The sequence below is a fragment of the Myripristis murdjan genome, chromosome 21 (assembly GCF_902150065.1).
Source record: "Myripristis murdjan chromosome 21, fMyrMur1.1, whole genome shotgun sequence".
NCBI classification, from domain to species: Eukaryota; Metazoa; Chordata; class Actinopteri; order Holocentriformes; family Holocentridae; genus Myripristis; species Myripristis murdjan.
The window spans coordinates 17855876-17879575 of NC_044000.1; the positions used below are offsets into that span (position 1 = coordinate 17855876).

The 23700-nt window shown below is 40.2% G+C and overlaps 2 protein-coding genes across 7 annotated transcripts in view; both read right to left on the minus strand.

Annotated features, from left to right (window-relative positions):
- Positions 1 to 2885: 2885 nt before the first annotated feature.
- On the minus strand, positions 2886 to 17164 carry cog3 (component of oligomeric golgi complex 3). The gene is made up of 23 exons (XM_030080747.1): positions 16964 to 17164; positions 16543 to 16689; positions 16391 to 16452; positions 15403 to 15568; positions 14601 to 14675; positions 13305 to 13397; positions 12831 to 12956; positions 12620 to 12700; positions 12450 to 12493; positions 12201 to 12327; positions 11487 to 11578; positions 11014 to 11153; positions 9932 to 10092; positions 7368 to 7476; positions 7152 to 7270; positions 6909 to 6998; positions 6152 to 6272; positions 5776 to 5864; positions 5519 to 5653; positions 4896 to 4971; positions 4653 to 4780; positions 4216 to 4314; positions 2886 to 4048 (listed from the first exon to the last, which is right to left on the minus strand). The coding sequence occupies exons 1-23, from the start codon at positions 17132 to 17134 to the stop codon at positions 4019 to 4021; spliced, it is 2481 nt and encodes an 826-aa protein (XP_029936607.1). The 5' UTR covers positions 17135 to 17164; the 3' UTR covers positions 2886 to 4018.
- A 3021-nt stretch (positions 17165 to 20185) lies between these two features.
- The window catches only part of mid1 (midline 1), a 28417-nt gene continuing 24902 nt past the window's right edge, over positions 20186 to 23700 (minus strand). For 5 of the 6 annotated variants that reach the window (XM_030081074.1, XM_030081078.1, XM_030081075.1 and 2 more), the window contains 4 exons: positions 23075 to 23218; positions 22251 to 22412; positions 21649 to 21856; positions 20186 to 21530 (listed from right to left, as the gene is read on the minus strand). In XM_030081074.1, the coding sequence (XP_029936934.1) occupies positions 21182 to 21530; positions 21649 to 21856; positions 22251 to 22412; positions 23075 to 23218 (863 nt within the window). In that variant the 3' untranslated portion in view covers positions 20186 to 21181. Of the gene's footprint in view, positions 21531 to 21644; positions 21857 to 22250; positions 22413 to 23074; positions 23219 to 23700 lie in introns of those variants that run through there. The other variant, XM_030081079.1, reaches the window with a different exon arrangement.

Here is a 23700-nt window from a genome sequence, read left to right on the forward strand (position 1 = left end):
TCAATTCATAAAAACATATGTTTGGTTTGACAGAAGAACACCCCATTTATCAGATGCTTCGACAGCGGTAAACCATTCAGCACGATATTCCCAGATGGAACTGGGCATGTTCGGTATCCTTTTAGATGAATCTGGTTGAGATTCCACAATATGTATGCACCAACATTTCTCTGGCATCTGTTGTATGTTCAAGATATGTTTCCATGAATAATTATTCATAGCTGATTGTTCCCCTTAATATTTTAAAAGCTATCCATCAGGAAAGCTTGTAATTGCTATTTCTTGAGCATATTCAGATGATTTCAGCTGTGTGATCCTGGAAGACAAAGAGTTCCAGCCTAACATACGAGCAGATTTTCTCCATTAGGGGCCACGGTACCCGTTTTCACCAAAATGGCCATCCCATTGTGAATCCCATTGTGATGATATGCTGATTTTGGGATATGGTGATATGCAATCCTGATGTTTACATTGATAAGTAAATGATTAGTAACTGACAAAATTAGGTATGAAACATTTTGTAGGATGAACATTAATTGAATTATTAATTGAGTCATATTCTTATAAATGTACACTATATTACCAAAAGTATTCGCTCACCCATTCAAATGATCAGAATCAGGTGTCCTAATCACTTGGCCTGGCCACAGGTGTATAAAATCAAGCACTCAGGCATGCAGACTGTGAAACAAGACATTTGTGAAAGAATGGGCCGCTCTCAGGAGCTCAGTGAATTCCAGCGTGGAACTGTCATAGGATGCCACCTGTGCAACAAATCCAGTCGTGAAATTTCCTCGCTCCTAAATATTCCACAGTCAACTGTCAGCTCTATTATAACAAAATGGAAGCGTTTGGGAACAACAGCAACTCAGCCACAAAGTGGTAGGCCACGTAAAGTGACGGAGAGGGGTCAGCGGATGCTGAAGCGCATAGTGCAAAGAGGTCGCCGACTTTCTGCACAGTCAATTGCTACAGAGCTACAAACTTCATGTGACCTTCAGATTAGCCCAAGTACAGTACGCAGAGAGCTTCATGGAATGGGTTTCCATGGCCGAGCAGCTGCAGCCAAGCCACACATCACCAAGTGCAATGCAAAGCGTCGGATGCAATGGTGTAAAGCACGCCGCCACTGGCCTCTAGAGCAGTGGAGACGCGTTCTCTGGAGTGATGAATCACGCTTTTCCATCTGGCAATCTGATGGACGAGTCTGGGTTTGGAGGTTGCCAGGAGAACGGTACATTTCAGACTGCATTGTGCCGACTGTGAAATTTGGTGGAGGAGGAATTATGGTGTGGGGTTGTTTTTCAGGAGCTGGGCTTGGCCCCTTAGTTCCAGTGAAAGGAACTTTGAATGCTTCAGGATACCAAAACATTTTGGACAATTCCATGCTCCCAACCTTGTGGGAACAGTTTGGAGCGGGCCCCTTCCTCTTCCAACATGACTGTGCACCAGTGCACAAAGCAAGGTCCATAAAGACATGGATGACAGAGTCTGGTGTGGATGAACTTGACTGGCCTGCACAGAGTCCTGACCTGAACCCGATAGAACCCCTTTGGGATGAATTAGAGTGGAGACTGAGAGCCAGGCCTTCTCGACCAACATCAGTGTGTGACCTCACCAATGCGCTTTTGGAAGAATGGTCAAAAATTCCTATAAACACTCTCCTCAACCTTGTGGACAGTCTTCCCAGAAGAGTTGAAGCTGTAATAGCTGCAAAAGGTGGACCGACATCATATTGAACTCTATGGGTTAGGAATGGGATGGCACTTCAGTTCATAGTATGAGTAAAGGCAGGTGAGCGAATACTTTTGGTAATATAGTGTATATCCATATAAAAAAAAAAAAAAATCCTTGAGTATCATGATACTGATTTCAACCATACCAGCCAGCCCTAACTGCAATATAAAATCTATTTCAAAACACAAATATGGACATGGGAAAATTAACAGAGTATTTGTTACCTGGCATTTGCATTAAATACCTGCTGCTCTCCAGGAGAGCATTTCAGGTCTAGTTCATTTGCACAAGCGATAAAAATGGCAACAGAGAGGAGACAAAAAAATGCAACCTGACTGGGTGAGACAAAGAAACCCTGAGGGGCTTATAGCTATCATTGTTTTCCTATTCTTCACAAGCTGCTTCTCTCTATCAGGATGAACCTGACACCACTGGGAGGCTCCTGCCTCAGTGACAGAGGGGCTCTGAAAAAGCAGTGGCACTGGCTGGACCATGGGCATCATGTTCATGTGCGACCCTGCCAGCCTCTCTGCCTTACCCTGAGCCCCAACCTTAAAATCCACATCCAAACCCAAGAGTGCGTCTACCTCACTTTGAGCTCTAACAAGCACAGTATTCGGTTTAATGTAGGGGCGAAGTTCAATGTGAGTAACTGTGTCTTATGGCCTTAATGTTACTACCGAGTAGCAATGTGAGAGATAGGGCTACAAAAAGAAGATTCAATTCGTAGGCTAAAGTATTGATTTTTGCTTTATTTTAATGTTGCTTCTCTCACAGCTGAATCAAGACAAAGATTTGAAGCTGCCAGGGCCTGACGTGGTCCAGAGGTATCTGCAGCAGAAGAGTGCAGAGATCAATGCCCTGCTCCAGAACATCCAGTCCCTCACCACCTATCAAAAGACTGTCAGCCCATGGAAGGTCAAGCCCCAGCATAGCCTCAGCTCACAGATGGAGAGAAGGAGGCTGCCAATGAAAAAGCAACGGTCTGCCAAGAAGACCCCCTGAAGGGTCTGTGTGGCCGTTTAATTCAACAGATTATGCCCTTGAATGACAGTTTCTCATTTGTAACCATGTAAAGATCACTCATGGTGTCCATTCAGTGAATCTGAATTATATGACATAGCACTGTTGAAGTAACACAATGATAACAGATTTGGGACTTTTTTTTCCCGTTTTAATCAGACTGGCCATAAATAGTTGTACACATCATTTTACATAAGAGCAAATGCTGCGCTTGACAGAGTCATATTACCTTTGTTATTCTTTAGGGACCACTGACAGTCATAAATTGATAACCATAGATCAAATCTCAGTTCACATACAGTGCAAAACTGCTGAAGTCAAAGGTCCGATACTTTGCCAGACTAAAAGTATATTAGTTTTAAGCATCCTAGGTATAAAAGAAAAAGTATAAAACATAAGCTTTCATAGACTTTTTTACATATTTGCAACAAGTTGACAAAAACATTCACAAGGAGCATGTGGAAGAATCTTTAGGAAAACATTTTGACAGGTAAAGATCAGCAGTTTGGAGTTTACTGCAACCAAAGGGGGAGGGAAACCTGTTGAACCTGAGAGCCCTGTAGCATAGGCCGTCATATAAATCTGTTTAATGTTACCAAGAAAATACTTAAAATAGAGGAATTCCATATTGTGCAGCATTTTTTTTCTCCTTTTCATCCTTCTAAATCCATTAAGGGAATCCAGGCATCTGAATGTCAGCCCCTTATTGCCCATTAGCTACCTGGCTGATGAACAACCCTCAGCGCCTGTATCGGCACTGCTCAAGTGTCCTTGTCTGAGCACTCCAACATGATTCACCCTGCTAACCTTCCACCCTCCCTCAGTGTGCAAACTCTTTTTATTCAAAATATTATGATGATATTAAGAGAAATGCAATTGTAATCTAAAAACAACCCTTTTCCAAGTGGATCTCCCCAACATGAAAGCGAGCCCAGCCAGTACATCACCTTCAATTTAAGTCAACCAAATTGATCAAATTCAGTCAGTACCAAAAGAAATAACCTCCACTTTCCTGTTTGTCATGGACTACAAGATGCATAACTGAACCTCAACATGCTTACAGCTATTTGAGCCTCTGTTGGGGAATCTTTGGCCTTGTGTAGGATTTTGCTGCCGTCAATACTCCCAGTCTGGCTTGCGGGCCAGGCGCAGTCCTCTGATCATCCCTCCAACTCTGGTCAGATGTCAAGGCTGGAGTCACAGCATCACTCTGCTTTCCAGAGGGTGTTCATAACCATTGCCACAAAATGCCTGGAGATTACTTATTCACAGACAGCAGCAGGTTAATCTGAAAAAGAGCAAGAAAACATTATGGAGTGCTTGCCATGTGTAGCAAGCATGTCTAATGTTTCTCAACTGAAACTGTTCCCGGCACTTTGAAAGCACTGTGAGTTTCAGTGTATTTTCAAAACTATGACAGATGCCTTTTGGGTGTGATCTGCCACTGCGGCTCACCTGCTCCATAGACGGACACGCAATGATTTGAAGGTCTTCTCCGCTGTATTCCTCCAGAAGCAAAGCGTGAAGTCTCTGGAATACCTGCTGGATGTTATTCTGTGGGAAAAAGGCATCCTGTTACTGAGTGCTGGAGGGAAACTAATACTACATTTCCATCTGGCTGAAGTCCCCTCGCTATCTTGTTTCCATGTCAACCGCAGTATTTTGTTTCTTTCTCATTCAGCTTCACTTAGCGTGGCACTTTGATCAACAGCACACAGAGAGCACAAAGACTCTTCTATTAGAGATGAATCAACTGAAAATTTATAGTTAATTGCAAACATGTGGCATTCCTGCCTTGAAGGTATGGAAAGAATTTTCTGAGCTTGAACAACGACATGATAAGAGATTGACTCATACAGTCCATACTCCACCCTTGTGTTTGTGCCACCCACCCGGACAGGCTTGAAAAGGATGAACTCTGTATCTCTGTTAGCCAAGTACAAGGACATGCTCTGTAAAGTGCTTGGCAGCTTGCTCTTCATCACCCGGTAGGTAGCCATCACTATATCGTTGATCTTTGCTAAAAGGAGAATAGAGGCACAGGGGGAAAAAAAACAGTGACATGTCCTCTAGCATGCGCTACACAAGTTTTGATGAATTATGATGCCATTGGTTTTTCCTGAGACAAATCTTACCTGGCTGTGCCCAAGGTTGCTGAGACAGATTGTATGTGGGACCACCTTGGATAGCCATAGTTTTAAGAGCTGCCACCTGAGTGCAGACACAGAGCCGCGGCAAAACATGACAAATTGAACCGACTTAATTATGCTAGTGTTCAAACACGTAAACAAGTACATGAATTGTCTCATGATGAGGGTTTCCAGTCTTGAACCAAAGGGTCCTTGTGTCTGCCAACATGATAGACAGCTGTGCTAAAGAGCCGATTAGAAAATATGCTCTTCAATTAGATAAAGAACAATATTTATACCACAAAACTCAGCGTGGTGCGCTCAACATATTGGCAAACTGGCAACAATTCACAACAGCAGAATTACTGAAATGAAAGACACAATAACAGCCGGGTGAAGGACACAATAGGATATCAAATGCATGCATGTATACAAGCAAATCCCTTGCAAAATTTTCCACCTGAAAAAGCATTTTATTGTTTGTTTTATAGTAAAATATTGTGGCCTCCTGTGAATAGAGAATGAACAAACTAAGGTTTTAAAAAGGTAAAAAAAAAAAAAAAAAAAAATGAAGGTCATGATGTGCAGTCGGTGCCTCAGGCTAAACCTGCCTTCGCTCTAACAGTTACCTTGGTGAGAAACTCCTCAAGGTTCCCCACAAAGATCTGAGTCTGCTGCTGGATGAACTGCTCACAGCTGAACTTCAGGTGTCGGTCCACATCCTTCTTAGAGTCAATGTAGTGCTCCTTTATCTCTGGTGTTCCCTGGGGCCCACCGGTAAAAAGGCTTTAGTACTATCAAGTGGCATTTCCCCAGTCAGGGGGCTATCAAAGTATATAAAGTGTATGATATGCGTAAAAAAAAAAAAAAAAAAAAAACACTCTACCTCTAACAGGAATTCAAGTATGGCGTTGTGACTGTTAAGTCGGAAGAATTTGGGAACAGCCTTGGGGTTCAGGATTTTGAAGGCAGCATCTTAACAAAAAGCAGAGATTAGATCTTGGCTGGTGTAGAATTAGAGTGCCCTCTAGTGCTTCATATTAAATATGACCTTGACTGAGATGAGGGTGATAGGAGGGGCATATCTGTCCTCTGAGCCATTGGTTAATGTACATTATGGTGTTGTATTACACTGTAATTTCCACATTAATTGTTGCCATTGGTGCATGTGATGAGCACAAGTTACTTAACGAGCATGAGGGTGTAATGACTGGCTTTATAGAGCTCAACGCCACTGTTCCCTCCACCTTTAATTATCTCACCTCGAGTTTTCTTCAGGTCCAGTGAGATTTCTTTGATGGCAAAATCGGTATGGAAGGGGGCAATCTGTTCACGCATTATCAGCAGGTGCTTGATCAGGAAGAGCTGCCCGTCTATTTGTGTCTACAGAAGATGAAACCATACTGTTAAATACACTGCAGGCAGCCGCCACTAAAGGGCATCTGCTGACTAACCAAGCTACAGAGAACATAAAAAGCACAGGCTTTGCGATGATAAGGGAGTGCGTCTAATTAATAACTGTTGATTAACCATAGCTGGAAAGGGACATATTACTATGAGAAAAAAAAAAGATGGCTGAAAACATTTATTGCTCAGCTAGTGACTAAAATGTTGGAAAAAGACATCATTAACATGGGGCGGAAACACATCCTCCGAGATTGATGCTGCTGCATTAATTTGAAGTGTTAGGTTGAAACGGGCCAGTTACCACAGATATTGACAGCAAATTTGAAGGTGAGAGAAGCCAATAAATAAAGGATGGTCTGCTGAACACTCTGTAGAGCGTGATACAGCACCCATTAAAATAAACTTCAAATGACATCCCAGCTGCTTTAGTTAAAGAACCTCTAGCCTGAAGGAATTTGAATAAAATAGAACACATTTCATGAAACAGGGAACTGATCTTATTTACAACGTTGAAAGAAAAGGCACTTTTCCAGTTATTTTTTTCCCAATGGGCATGATCTGAAAAGTCATAAAAATACAAAGCAGTGCTCTCTTCTAAACATTTGTGCCAACCTTGTTTTTAAGGATGATATCAGAAGCTTTAAGCAGGGACTGGATACAGGCAGATAAGGCTTCTTGAGATAAACCCTGGAAGACTGCTCTCTGGAAAAACACCAAGTCACAGTAAGCAACACAGAGGAATAAGAGATGCAGCAGTGGGTACTGGGATAAAGATGCACAACATATCCTGCCATATCTTGGGACACAACCTCATAAATTACACACAGATGTATGAATAACAAAGCGAAGACTCACATCTATACATCTGTAGAGCTTGGACAGACAAACCAGCGTTCGTCTGACAGTGGGGTACCACATGCCATGCAGATCAGCAGGAGAGATGGATGTCTGTAGGCGTGAAGCCTCTACAATCCCTGTATTCACAGTGCAAATGGGGAAGAGCCGTCAAACAAATGACAATCACACCACAAGTTAAGAGAAAAACAGTTCCGCAATCTGGAAAACACAGACCGGCATTACTGTTCCTCCTCGCATCAGGATCCTCAAGCTGTACATCAGAGAACATGGACTCTTGTGACATGAGCTTCATCTGTTCCTCCTTCAAACTCTGAGCAATTCTCTATTGCCCAAAAAGCAGAGAAAAGGGAATGTAAGAGTTGGAATGACACGAAATCTTTGAGACATTGGAAAGTTCCCTGTTTTTCCATTTGGTTCAATAAGACCACTGCAGGTCTCTCCAAGTTAAATTTCAGATTTTCAAGACCTTGTCAGATTAAATAAAATAAGCTCAGGGAGACTAACACAAACAAATCAGCAGTATCAGAGCACACATCCACTCAACTGGGGAAAAAGCAACATATTTAAAGCCTCTGAAGCTGCATTTAAAGCTCAAAAGGCAAATTTAACTGCATGTGGAGGTAAGACCACCCACAACCTTGAATTTGGATCACTGAACTTAAAACATTTCACAACTTTTCAAGAACATGCCGTCACTCTGCAAATTTCACTCAAACTCTGGAACAAAAAAAAGCTATTCAGGTTTGTTTTTTCATTGACACAAAAGTTAAAAAAAAGCATGTTTAGAAGTGATGGGTGCCGTTTCCTATTTGTAGTGGATTAACTTGTTATTGTGTAAAATCTTGGTTGATGCCTTATTGGATGGATCTGAAAGGAGTATTAACATAGTGCAATTTGTTAACAATAATGCAATTTCTAAGGTCATAAATGACAAGATAGTACTTTCCCATTTTTTTAAATACATATGTAGTCTGTTTCTCCTGTGCTGATCCTAAATCCCATATTTTGTGCTTGTGGTGGGAATCTGAAAGGGGGATTTGGATATGATAGACAGAGAAGAGTTTGGGGTTGTGGTGGGGTGGCCCTGTGATGTTCTGATGTACTTTCTGTATTGATTTGAATAGCCAAGAAAAAAATATATATATATAAAGAAAGATATGAGAATTCTCCAGCTACATTTTAAAAAGAAACCAAACCAAACCAAACCATTAAAATACTAAGCTACAGCCTGCCAACATATTCAGATTTAAATGATAAAACCTTGCTGTGTAATGCTGGCTGAGCAGAACCCAGCCTGTTCATTTGTTTCGAGGAAAAGATTCAACTGAAATAAAATTCTAACAACAAAACAAAGAACTAAAGAAAGAATAATTTAAAGAGATTTAAAGTAATACAATTCATTACTATACACTTTTCACAGGAGCCATTTTGACATGCACAGCAGGGTAAGCACAGGTGTTACTAATGACATTAATTAAAGTTACCTGCCACTGTGCATGTCGGCTCACTGGGAGGGCTCTGGTACATTTCAATGGAATGGAGACTTAATTAATGTCATTAGTAAAAACTCTGTTTACTCTTTGATTCTTTATCAGATCCACATTAGCTTCCACAAAGTGGTCGCTGGAGTCCAGATAGAAAATACACACAATTTAAATGTCACTGGTGGACAGCATATTGACCTTTTTCACGGCAGCCATTTTGACATGAAATAGCAGAGAAAACACAGAAATTACTGATGACATTCATTAAGATTCAGTTCCATTTAGGTGTAACAGAGCCATTTCAGTGAGCCAGCATGCACAGCAGCAGGGCCCTGGTTCTGTTACACCTAAAAGGAACAAAACTTTAATTAATGTCATCAATTACACCTGTGTTTACCCTGCTATTTCACATGAAAGGTGAAAAGGGTCTGTTACAGGCAGCAGAAACTCGATATGGAAGTCTTTTCTTCATACAGTTTGTCTGCAGACATGGTAAAACCAGATGACCCTGGGCGAGTATCATGCCCATGACCAAAAGTGATGTGCACAAATTCTTCAGAAAAGAAACAAGGTGTGTTATTGTTTCCAAATGACCTTATGCATAAATACCAAGATTCTCCAACTGAATTTAGCCCCTACAGCGCATGTGTCAAACTCATGCCATAGAGGGCCAGGAGGCTGCGGGTTGTCATTCTAACCAAAAACTCCACCAGGCGATTTCACTGATGACCTCTCCTTTAAGCAGAGAGGAGGGACTAATCAGTGAAATAACCTGGTGGAGTTTGTGGATGGAATGAAAACCTGCAGCCTCTTGGCCTTCCATGGCACCAGCTTGACACCCCTGCCCTACAGTTACCCATGATAATCTTCTGTGCATCTCTGGAACTGGTTTAAGAAGGACAACGAAGAGCTAATCTATACTATCTATACTATTTGAGGTTTCTTCAGATATTTCTCAGCTGCACTTGACAATATGACTGAGCCGTACTCGAGATAAGATAACACTAGTGCCTGCACACCGGATGATGGAACAACGGCAGAGCACTTTTTGGCAGCAGCAATAGCTTTTCCCATCACACATACAATACGATCAATATGATCAAACCAAGACAACAAATTAAGCCTGACACCCAGACTTGATAATCACCCTGCTATTTCATGTTAAAATTGCTGGTGAGAAAAAAAAAAAAAAAAAAAAAAAAAAAAAAAAAAAAAAAAAAGTTTGTTGTTGGATATTCTGTTTCCAGTAACATTAAGAAATAAGCTCATATCTCTTTCAGCTACAAGACTTGCCTCCATCATCTCCAGTTTCTCTGGGTAGGCCAGGTCTCCTGGAGCTGGGTTGTAGCCGGTGATATCAGTCTGGATGTAGATGTGAGTCCTGTACACTAGCCTTTCCTGGACATCCTCCAACATCTGCTTCACCACCGCATCAAAGGCTCCCAACTGACCAGCTACACACACACACACACACACACACACACACACACACACACACAGGAATTAGTTTACAATCTCAAAATTACAACAGCCTTCCTTTTCCAACAATTTGATACAATCATTTGTGTGCCTGTTAAAATCTACTATATGGCTGTGATGTATGTTGATGTGTGATATGGTGTACTGGATAGTGGCCTATTGGTAAAAGAAGTAACTTCATAACTAGAAAAAAAAAAAAAAAGAATCCCCAACTGGCTAGGAAAACTGGAACAAGCAACAGTGAATGAGGGCCAATGGGCAAGGCACTGAGCCCTAACAAATCCAGTGGAACTTGTTAGAGCTCAAGACTATAATGTTACGAGCAGCTCTCAGGTATGACTGCTTCTGTGTGTGTGTGTGTGTGTGTGTGTGTGTGTGTGTGTGTGTGTGTGTGTGTGTGTGTGTGTGTGTGTATGTGTGTGTATGTGTGTATGTGTGTGTATGTGTGTGTATGTGTATGTGTGTGTATGTGTGTGTGTGTGTGTGTGTGTGTGTGTATGTGTGTGTGTGTGTGAGAGAGAGAGACTCTGGGCTCCTGCCTTTTCCAAGGTGCCCAGAGATTTCTGCAAGTTAAAATCAAATCTTAGGCCATTTTTCTATTAATTCTTAATATCATTTCAATCCAAAATTTTTCCAAGAAATAAAATAGCCTAAAGAGTAAACAAACCACCATGTAAAGGCAAAAAGAGATTTCTCACTAGAAAGGCAGTGCACTGGAAAAAAGCAACATTTTTAAAACTTGTGGAAGCAGAGCTCAAATGTAACTACATTTAAAGCCCTTTAGGCTTTGAACTTAGATAACTCCAAACTCAGATGATAAAAAACAGAACTCAGTGTATTCCCCTATGTTATAAGTTAGATTGTGCTCTTGGTCAACAAAGCAAAAGCTGACCTACCATTGTTGTGAACGTGGTCTTCCAGCATCTCATTCTTGAGGATGCCACAGAGCTCAGACAGGGTTTCCAGGTGGATAACGTGGATGATTAGAGGCCGCAGGACATCATATAGGGATAAACACAATTTTTCGAGCAACTCACTGTTAGGGATAAAACAGCGTTAATTTTCTTTAGTGCTGAGGGAAGTCAAAAACTATGATTTGTGTTCACTTTTAAAAGTTAAAATGTGTGCCATACTCTGAGAAATAGTGGTATGAGATGGGTAAACAAATATTAAGATTTTTCCTTTTACATGGACAGACAAAATTCTACACACACTGTACATCTGTGAGATGACATTTAAAACACCACAGAAAATACGTCTGGGAAAACTGAGTAGTAAAGCAAACAGCCGCTGTGCATTTGAGCTGAATGCCAAAGCACAGACAACAGTGTGTTGTTATGATGTTAGTACTGAGGCAGGTTCTACTCACTCGAGTTTGGGTGTAGGTTTGGAGAAGAACTCATTGTAGAGCTGGTGTTCATCCTGGCAGACGTGAACCATGAAAGCACAGCCACTACGGACCTGGAGGATCACACATAATCAACACCTGTGGCAGTGCCTAACATACCGCAACAAGTAAACTCACTGCTCCTCACAAATGACACGGGCATCTCTAGGGCCAATCAGTGACAGGGTGCATCAATCCTCCAAGTTTCATCAGGATTGGACTGGAGGGTGTATCTGTTCTGGCCTTTCAAAGTTGAAAATTTCCCCATCAGGCCACTAAGTGTTAGTGTTTTACATGCCAGAACACAAGGCCAAGATGCATCACCCTTGCAAATGTTGTCAAAATTGAAGCAGTCACATCTGAGATATTACATTTGAGTATGAAATTTTCCCCATTGATTATAGCGCCCCTTTTAGGACAATCAGAGGAATTATGATGCATAACCTTCTACAAGAGGTAGCCCTGAGGGTACAAAAACAACAAAGATCAGCCACACATGTTGTCAAACAGGAATAAGCTCTGGATGCCAAACACACACACACACACACACACACACACAATGTCAGGTTTCACTCATCCATAGTATGCAGAACTTGCTGCCTGTATTAAAAGCTCAGAGGGTGCATACTGTACATATTGTTCTTTACTGGCTTAAATGTCAGATGACTTGGTCAAAAGGAGCTAGTCATGTCTTACCAGTGCACAGTGATCTTTGCTGTTTTGGTTGGTCAGATCAGTAATGGTGGATGTGATGCTGGGACTGAGGAGCTGCTCTCTCTGGTCCAGGTAACACTGGTGGATCTCATCGAGGAGTTGGTGGTATCTGGTCACATCAGCACGTGCATGGAGGAATGAGTTAATTTAGCGCAGGTAACGTGCAAAAGTAACATAATAAGTGAGCGCACACCGCTATTTTATCCTAAAGTTTTATCCTGAAGTACTTACTCTGGAATCTTCTCAGCCCGCTGCTCTATCTGTTCAATCAGGGACTGAAAGAAAAAAAACAATGTGAGTGTATCATGTGCTAATCTGGCATTTTTTTAACATTCAAACCATCTACTATGCAAAATGATGTGCTGTTTACATTTAGAGGATAAAATACATATTTTACTCACTCTGACTTTGGGTGCAGCTGCTCTAAACTTGACATAGTAAAGTGTAAAGGCATTGTCCGCATTGGCCAAGCCCAGTGGATCCTGAGAAAAGTCAAGAGGTGTTTCAACATACTTGACCAAAAATATAGTATATAACAATATTTAACTATGTATTGCTATTGACCATATTAGATAAACATTGATCCTCAAGGCAAAATAAATGTTTCCTTACCCGTTTTGTTAATTGGCTTGTGAGGTTCTGCATAGTATTCACAATGTGGCTCTTCATGAAATGCATAGCTTTGGAAAGACACTGTTTAAACTTGGCTAGATAAACTGGGTAGTCCTTGAAATTGGGCTGCAATCAATAGAGATAAACAAGTGTGAGACAGCCTAAATCATGGTTACAAGTGTTCCAATGCAGAGAGGCTACATTACAAGCGCAGCACGATTCAGAAATTACTACAATTGAACAGTACGCCGCGAGGTCTTGTTTTGATTTAGCCATGGTGAAAACACAAAAAAATTACTCCAAGGGCGCTGTCAAAATGCATTAAAAGGTGAAACAAATGTAGATGGGAGAGGTCCTCAGCTTTGTTAGAATTTGTTTTAAACAATATGCAACCTTGGTATTCATCAATTTAAAAAGTTAGATGAGATCTGCGCACAATAAAACTTTTGGCAAGAGAGAATTCAAGCTACTTACATGGGAAGAAACATACTCAATGCAGTCATCCAGCTTTGACAGCATTGGTATAAAGCCTTCACTGTTTACAGACAATGTGGGTGAGTTCAATTTCTGAAAAGACAGAGAGAGAAAGAAAGGCTTGAAATTATTTTACAGTTTCTGTTAGGCTCTGAACAGAAAGTTTCAGGGTCTTTTGTTGCACTCTTGAAACTATTTTTTTTGTAACAACTGTGTGTACAATAACACACAGTTTTAGTGCATCTTTCTCTATACCATGCTAAACTCCACTGCTTTCAACAACACAAATGCAATTTAAAAAAACAAACTTGTTAATGAGTCAAAGATGCCACTGGGCCTATTCTCATAAAAATATGAAGTTTTTTTCTTCCAGAGAGGAAGAGCAAATGCATGGTTCCAAAATAAACTTTTCTGTAAGAAAAATCCTGCTGTTTGGCTGCAAATCATTTACTGTATGAAGTAACTGTGAATTAACGTACGATGATCTACTAAGCATGAGCTAATCACATAAAGTCGTAGGGACTAGATCATTTGTTAATGGTGAGTAATAGGAATTCATGATACATCCTGCATTCATTCATGCATCACAACATTGTGATTCAGCCATTCATTATTGAAACATTATTAAGGATATGATTTGTACCTTTACTGGAAAGTGTTAACCATGTTTTTGAATTACTAACTATTAATTATTAACTTCCTATGTTACAGAAGCTTTGGGCTGAGTGAGACAAAAAATATAAAATATTTATGTCACATTCAGAAAAAAAAAAAGATGGACAGAGGGGAAATTTTTGGTCTGAAAGTGTAATTTTGGTCTGAAAACAGGGCTGGGTGATGTGGACAAAATAAAATATCACAATATTTTTGAATGAATATATATAAGACAACAATCTTGCCATATCACAATATCTATATGTATTTGTTTTGGTTTTCCACTGAAAGGAAATGAAATATTATTTACTGTTTAAAAATATGTGCATAAGTAATTGTCTATTCATGTGTATTTGATTTTTGCAACTTGAAAATGACCGAAATAAAATATTCACTATCACTATATCGAAATATCAAAAATCCCCCATGATATCTAGACTTAAATAAAGATATTGATATAATATCAATATACTGCCCAGCTCTATCTGAAAGTGTCATTTTGACAAAGTTCTTCAGACCGTTTAATTTTGCGACATTCATTCGTTAGTCATTTCCCCTCCATGAAGAAACAACAGACCAAAAAATAAAAACATAAATCAAATATAATGGATTAAAAAAAACAGCAATAATAACAATCCATACCGTATTTATGTTCTCTAACTCATTAAAATATGACAGTTTCTGCTGTATGCTCTCCGCCAGGTCAACCAACTCTGACTGCAAAAACAGAAAACAAGAGGTAATGGTTGGTATAATAACACATGACAAAAACATTTCAGATCAAAAGGAATACTACTTTATTTACAATTTCTTCAAGTTTACTATAATGTAGACCAGTCCAGTCTACATGTGATTTTTTGGTCATTTTTTAAATTTATTTATGAATACCTACATGTTTAATTATTTGATGCCGATTGTGTGACTTTTTTTAAATTTCAGAGGAAAAAGAATAGTGTAGTCTGTAGCTGTTTAGGTCGACCTCGGGTGCGGCTAGTTGTGTTCACACTAGCCGCACCGCACCAATTAGGCCGGCCTAGACAGTTAGGTCGACCTAAACACTGTATGTGTGAAAACACCCTTACATATTTTCACTTTATAGTGGATATGTAGTTTACAAACTCTAATTCAATTCAGTTATTCTATCATTCAATCATTCTGTCTGTAGAACAATTCCAGAGTTTATGTCTTATTAACATTATAGGTTGATGCCTTCATTCTGTGACTTCTAGCTTTGAGAGAGGTCTTCCTGTTCACAAATATTGGTTGGACTGTCTCAAACTACAAGAAAAATACTAATAGTTAAATAAAATGCATTTACCCAGTTTCCAGGGGGTCAATAAGGTATTTCTGATTCTGATTACAATTTGAATACTTATGTACTTGAGGGGGTTACCAGCTCAATGCAGTTTGGGTGTACTGACAGCGTCGGTGGCATGCCACGTACCTGTTCTTTTAGGAGTTGTTCACAGGCCTCATGCAGGGTCCCCGTCTTATTGGACACAAACAGGTACTGCTTCTGAAGGGAGTCCAAGTGCTCAAGAGCGGCACTAACATCCATCAAAATAGCATCGCATTGCTCCTGGTAGCAATTTAGATGGTCTCTCGTTTTCCTGAGGGAGAGGCACACTTATTATTGGGCGTATGCAAAGACAGGCAGTGTGCTGCAGCTAATAAACCTCTGTTAGACGACACAGTAAACCACGGATTTACTTTTGAAGAAACATGCCTGTGCATTTGTCTATTTTAAACACAAATATCTAAATAGGGATGCAGCAATATCAATACTGGTGTCAGTATGTGTGCAAATACTGGCCTAAAATATAGTATTGAATATGAGATTTCACCAGACTAATATCCCATACCTATGGCTGGACAGTATCGCAATATTATATCACCATCGTAATATGAGACCAGATATTATAATATGCTGATAGGGCATAAATCATATCTTTTCCATGTTTGAAAGGCTAAATTACAGTTAAGGGATGTATTTTTTTAAACATATTGTACTGCTCTATTATTTACCATTACCTGCTTAGTCAAAATATACACATTGTTAATGACTGTCTGTCATAATTCTCTTGTGTGTAAATATCCTTTGACTGTACTAATAGTCATCCCTGCTATATCATTACAATATAATATTGCAGTATGCAAAGATATTGTGATATCTGATTTTGTCCATTTCGCCCCGCCCTATCAATGCCAAATTTCCTGAGTAACAAGTCAGAAATAAAAGCAAAGTGTCTTAATTTTCTCCATTTCTGGTGCACAGAAGCCTCAGCTTAAGGAAATAAGGATTTTGCATTAATCGCTTTGTCCAGTGACCTCACTTGAATGGCCCACACCTACACTGTGCAGTGACAATAATGGATCAAATCAGTCCTTGGTTTCACAAGCCTGAGGTGACATACTAGTCAAGATTACAGCACCTGTATTTTGCACTCTCCTCTTGGTCCATTTTGGTCTGTAACTTGGCAAACCAGGAAAAAAACTGCAAAGCAAATGGACAGTTCAGTTGTAATCGTGCATGTGTGCTATTTCCTGCATTGCACTACAGCTGGCCACAGGTAAGGCCAATCACCTGTTGTGCCGTCTCTATCCTGTCACTCTCCATGTCGAGCATCTGAAAGCCCTTGAGGAGGACGTCCTCCGTGGAGGCGGGCACTGTCGCTGTGAAGGGGGACTGCAGGGACCGCGACGACAGGCTGCACAGGTCCTCGATGGGCAGCTGGGGAGGGCAGACAAAGCAGGGCGCACTGTTTGGCAGCATATTAACTTACAAGCCCTCACCTGAAAGTGGCTCGACGTGGCGGAGCTCAGTGCACGGCTCATACTTTACTACCACCCCGCCATCTTTCTTCACTATTCACTTTAACAGCCTATTCAAAGAGGTGGTACATAAATAATACATGTCGAGATAAGTTATCAAGTGGCTAATCTGACTTGCAGTGGAAAGTAGCAGCCCTGTTAGCTAGCTAGCTGGCTTCGGTGTCACATCTCACCTCTGAGGGGATGGAGAGGCTTTCAGCGGCGGCTCGGATCTCCAGAACAGAGTCCGTTTGTTTCTCCGTGAGCGGGGCCATGGCGTCGGTGCGCCGGTCCCATAGCGACAGTTTCTCACGCGTTTCTTTATCTGTCAGGTCCAGGAGAGACTGGTCTGTAGACGCCATCATCACTTTAGACGGCACCAACAACAACGTCAGCAGCGAGCAGATACTTCCTGTTCCGGGAAAGTGGGCGGGGCTTGATCAAGTGTTTGCACAGTGTGTTTGTCCCCCGTGTCCCGTTGGGAGAGTGAGCACATGTATCTCCGGGTTTGAAGTCAAGTGACTTTCATTTCATAGAATAAGGGCTCATTCTATGCAAACACATATACATGATATTTTATACTTATTACAATATACATATTCTATACAAACAGATAGGACTTAAACCTGCATATTCTAGTAGTATTGTCTACCACCAGATTTGGCATTGAAATAATGTAATGCGCAGTTACACTATTTGTTTGTTTGTTCTGTTTGTGAGACAAATGCTGACACTACAATGAGCACGTTTACATGCACACCTTATTCCTGAAACCCCAAGCTTATTCTTGTCTGTAAGAGCTTCCTCTCCCAGACTAAGTCCTTTTTCCACCACTGACACTTTCAAATCAAATTTAAAGACCCACCTTTTTTTTCTCTTGTTTTTTATATCAGTCTGCCCAGCCCTGTCAGAGTTAGAAGGGATAGTAAGTAGTGTAGAATATTTGATTCAGTGGTATTCCCACATTATCCCTGACAGCTTTTGATTCAATGTTATTTTTAAAAAGTGAATACATTTTTAATACATAGTGTGAACATCATATGTCCAAATATGTCTTTATCAATGTTTTCTGGGATTTACAGACATTGCTCTTCTTGATTCATCTGTTTAATATGTCTTACAAGCCAGTTCTCCTGTGGGCCATGTTGCTCTTCATGTAGCCTTTCAATTTAATTTCACAAAGCTGGTCTTCTGGGGGTAGTGCTTCATCTTCCGCAGCTCAATCTGAAATACCTCAAGATTCAAATGCACACCTGAATTCGCCTGTTAAACCCAGTGATCCATCTATAGCCGTGGTATCCATGATGATCGTCTGACAGACATGGATGTCTCTCTGAGGTTGAATGGATGGTGATTGTTGTTTGATATATTGTTGAATATAAAGTGAGGCTAAGTGTGAGAGCACTGTCAGTACAGTTTGCGTACATTTATCAACTGCGTAGATAAATGTAGGCCTGGTGGCTGCTGAGTGTTGACATAAGGATGTATAGTTAGTAGACTATAGCCTCCAGCAATAACATAAATCAAAATACTGCACCACCAGGTGGAGCCCTGAAACATATTTTAATATGTTAAAAAGAGAGTACACTTATTCATATTTCAGAGTGTGTGGCTTTTATTTGTAGGTGTAAATTACTCTCTTAAAGGATGCTCGTACTGTAAAGTGTTGCAGAGAAGGGGTGAAGTGGTGAAGAGTCTGGATTATGTGCTTCATGGTAACCTCACAAAGAACTCATGGAGCATCCACGTTGTATGAACACGTTCATCAGACAAGTTGGCAGCTTTTTCCTCCCTCCCCACATTCTTAACTGTAGTCTTGCACTCCCCCAGCAACAAATTAGGACCACATTTACACCAGAGGGAGTCTGATTTACCAGGTAAGGCGTGCACAACCTTCTTCTATGAAATAATGCACACTATGTTATGGAAAGCATATTTGCCGGTGTGAGATGCCAGCTAGGAGGAGGTAAATAGGGCTCTTTGAATTGTGAGGCCTCAACCCCATAAAAAGAAAATGCATAGTATAGTAATTATATTTCTTTGTTTACAAATATGCATTTAGGTGTCGCTTTTCTTCTTTCTGTGGCATCATAGCTGTAGCTGATGAGTAAGAAAACTAACCCTGGAAATCAACTCAGCCTTTGTTAGAGTGAGTGAGGCCAGAAAAGCAAATCATGGTTAGTCACCAATAAATTTAGAACAGCAGCATCCTGAGGTAGCTCATTAGTTTTTATAGACATACACGACCTTAAAGTATAACTTTGCTGTGAGTGAGACTGCACTGCCCTGTCTACAGTAACACAGAACGGTAAAGAGCAGCTCAATTTCTCCACTGGCCAGATGTTACAAATTGCAAGAGCTATGTAAACTCTGCAAGGAGTCTGTCTGTATTTGACCACATGTGTAAGGATTTACAGTAATTAAATATCATTCTTCTGATGCGATGTTGTCATGGAACAGCACCTAAACTGTGCAAGTATGATTCCAGTTTCTATGTTTAGACATTGTAGACACTGCCTATGATGAAATCAATGCAAACAAGTCACACCACAGAATCAGTGTCGCCATGTGTTTAAACAAATCATTTGAAGACAGGCTTTACATGTTATCTGTGATTTAAAAAAAGTAATTTTCTTGTTGTGCACTAATTTAGCCTCAAAGCATATTGTATTTTATCAGTTCTTTATTAGCCTGTGCAAATCCACATTCTCCCTTCATTTTGATGGATATGAAGGTAAGGAATTTGAATATGAATTGAATTTAATAAAACAGGATTTTAGTTTCAATACTTTCACACAGAATCTTTCATATTTTGGCATGGGATGAAAATTCTTTTCCTTATTATTATTATTATTATTATTATTATTATTTGACTAAACCACTTTGAAAAATAGATCAAATTAATGTCTCATTTGCAGTGCTATATTAAAACCAGGGTTATGTATGCTATTAAAGGATATAGCCAGCAGCCTTTGTTTTCTACACAAACATGGGCACATCTCCTAAACCGAGGATGGGGTCTTGGTGGCGTCATATGGAGGAGGCAATGTTCATGCACTAAATCTATGTCATGATCCATGTCTGCAGGGTGTCTGATGGAGGGGTCACAGTGAGTTCAGATTTTTTTTTTTTTTCCCCTGGTCTACTTTAGATGAAAGGAGGTCTTGCGATATTCAAGCCATGTTACTCAAGGACAAAAAGAGATGTCAGAGCACATCTTGTCAGAATTTGTACATTGGTCAGTATAGCGCTGAGGCAGCCTTTCAGTGCAACACCGACAGTTCTCTCAAACGGGTGTTGTTCAGTATGTTCAGGCACTGATGAGTCATCTTTGAGTCTGTGATCTATTAAATTTAGATGACATGTTTTAAGCATGCAGTATTTCTTGAAACAAAGGGGGAAAAGTCACATTGATAAATGAAGCCACTTTTATTCATTGCTGACAGAGAAACGTACATGTGAAAATGGTAATGCAGTGCAGACTTGATCTTGAAGTTGTTCTTTCTATTTTTGAAATTTGTGTGAGGCCACCATGAGGGAAACAGTGGTCTTATTAATGCTGATCTGTTGTCTATTTACAAAGGAAACCTGCTCTATTGCATTTTCACATAATAAATATTAGAAACTTTATTGAACATTGATTTCAAATTTACATTTCTAAGAGGAATTGATTGTTATCTAAACTATTTCTTTACACAATTGTGTTGTTGTTGTTTTTTTGCTTAGAAAACGATGACATGGAGACATTGGCAATATGGTATGTGCACTGAGAGTTTTATAGTGACAGGCTTTGTGTGTTCAAAGTGCTCTTACTTAAAAAAATACCTTTCAAGAACATTTGAAAATAGTTTATAAATATATTTTTAAATATATATATATATATATATATATATATATATATATATATAGTATCACAGAGCCTTCAAGAAAGAACAGGGTAGATGGTTAGTCCACTTATGCTGGAGTCCACTCCTGTCATGGATGGCAGTATTAACATTTGCACTTAAATGTCTATCACCACTCTTAACAACACAAGCATGAAAATATGTGAAACATGATTTTCAGAGTACAAGTCTTAAGCCTGCATAAAAATAACTCCAAGAATTTCAGAATTTTACCCATGATTTCTTGTAAGCAAACCCTCAAAACCAACCAGCAGAATAACGTACAGTACAATGATGTGCAAAGCAAGAAAAAGATCTATAAGTGTTTGTAAATCATTATTTAAATTATTCTAAGATCAGTTACCTTGAACAAAAGTTTGAATAGGAATATAGGCCTGGGAAACATTATTTTTGTCATTTGGATATCGTTTGCATCTTGCCACAGTATGTCAGGGACACAATCAGGTAGGTGTGGTCATCCTGGTCTGGTTATGGGAATATAATGAATATCCAGTGGAACAAGTTCTGCTAATTGTGGCAGTCTGTTCCCTCTAAGTGATCTGGGATGGGCAGTCCAGTGAGGATTGTTAAACACTTGTTCCACACATTGAAGACAGGGCAGACCGGTTGAGCAAAGGCGATATCAAAGGTGTACAGGTGCTGAGAGCCAACAGCATCATAGAAAGACAGAGACCCAGAGTCATAGTCCAGTAAGATTCCCACACGCCGCAGGTGGGGCGAGGGCTCGATGGGCATCTCCTTGCTGTTGTGACGCGCCACCCAAGAGTTGTTGCAGCGAGACAGGACCCAGGAGGCTGAGTTCTTGCCTACCCACTCATGTTTGGGTGCTGACTTGTAAGCAATGCCCACTGCAAACCTGAAGAACACCAGAGAAAGACAGCAAAGCTTAACAAACAGTTTCTAACATGGTGAATCTGAGATCAGTGACTGAAACATGATTTTTCACAATGAAAAACACAGATTCATACCCTTACCATGTGCTTCCCCCTATTAGGGCCTCCCAGTAATGGCGGCCACTGTCAATGTACACATTGCCTGTGACCCCATAGCTGCTCTGGCTGGAGAAGCGGTCCTGAGCATGGCTCTTCTTGGACGAGGTCTCATCCCTCTCCACTGTCAGGTTGTCATGGGACACTTTCAGTTTCCGGTGAGCAGACTTTGGGTCCAATTTGAATGGCTGACCTGCAAAAAGGAATTTTAAACTTATTTTTGTTGCCTGCATTACAATGCATTACAATTTTCAGCAGTAACTAAAGGTACCCAATTGAGTTTGTGACCACTACGGGCGCTATAGTGCGCACTAAGAAAACCAGGTCCCTGTTTAATTGATACAACATGTAGTGCCAGAACGCCATGAGCATTCATATTACACAAGCCAACATAAACAATGCTACTCTATATTTTAAAATGACGATTTACAAATGTCTTTTGAAGTAGAAAATGCATTCAGCATGTTTATTGGGCCTGTTTTGGTGAGAAATTATGAAGACAAACAAAATCAAATATGTTTACATGGAAAACTACTTTGGGTGCCTTTAATATCAGTAATGCTGTATCAATGCTGGATTTTACATACTATTCGTCTTCAGCTTCCCAGGTTCGCTGCTGCGGTTCCCCGCCTGGTTTATGGCCTTGACTATGAAAACGTACTTGGTGCCACACTGGAGCCCATGCACAGTGTAGTGATTCTGCTTGATGTTTGGCACTATCATCCAGCTGTCAGCAGAATTGCACAAACCTGCAGCCCAGACAGACACAGATATTCAATGAGAAAGGATGAACCAATGAATAATTACAATTTGTGCTGAGTTTAGCCCCCCTCCCACTGTGTTGGCAATCAATAATTGAGAAAATACAGTGCAATTGTACATATTGTTTCAACCTCCTACAGCTGCTATTTTTTTTTTTTTTTTTTTTTTTTTTTTTTGAGGAATGCATGACCCATCAAATACAATAGCATTACCACTTCACCAAAATGTGCTTGGGCAATGAAGCAGATGAGAGCAAATTGCTTGATTGAGCATGCAGTGACCTTGTTAGGGACAATCATTTCAAATAGTCTGCACTCACTTGAACCAAAGGATAATATCAGGCCTGCAATGTACATCTGGATGTGAATCCAGTCTAAATGAAACTATATTTTATTCCCATACACTTTCCTAGGTGAATCTGTGCAAAAGGAAAAAAAAAAAAAATCTAAAATCTCATTACCCAGAAAGAGCCTAGGACAGTGGAGTTCTGCTCCCCTGCTGCCAGGATATTATATCTGGATAATGTAACGAAGCCCTCAAACAATTTAGAGTCCTCCAGTGAAATCCCTTTCCAATCCCTCCTTCATGGTCATTGATGTTTTTCCATAAATATTATACTCCCATGAGGAGAGCTGTGTATGCAACTTACTGACAACATTAGCTTGGCTGGTGAAGATGGCATACTGAAGTTCATATGATACAACGCAGAACTCATCATCCGACGTCCAGTGAACAGTGATGGTGTCATATGAAGCTGTACATAATTCCTCACGGATTACAGGCGGATTTGGTGCTGCAGTGGGAAAACAAAGTCAAAAGTTGATTTAGGTCTGTAATCAAAGTTGAGTGGCTTGAGTTCTGCATAGAAGGAAAACAAACAAAAAAGACCCACAATCAGTTGCAGAGACACAGAGACCTGTTTTGGTAAATGGGCCCATTCATTTTTCTCATTATGACAACTTTATGTCTTCTATTTGAATTTGGTTGCAGTCCCTCAAGCTATCACACAGCCACAGCCCTCACGGTTAAATACACTATGTACTTTATGCACTCAGCCTGAACAATGAAAACCTACTTCATTCATCTGGAAATGAAACCTAAACCCAAAACTGCAATCAAATTTTTGACTATTTTAGTTTTAAAAGTAGCAGGAACATGGTTGAAATATAATCACTGTGGTGGCCACCCATGCCGAAAACATAAAATGATTAGAAATTGTGTGTGTTCATTACTGTGAGACTACAGGATTGTTTGCCTGTACTGTTTGGATGAAAG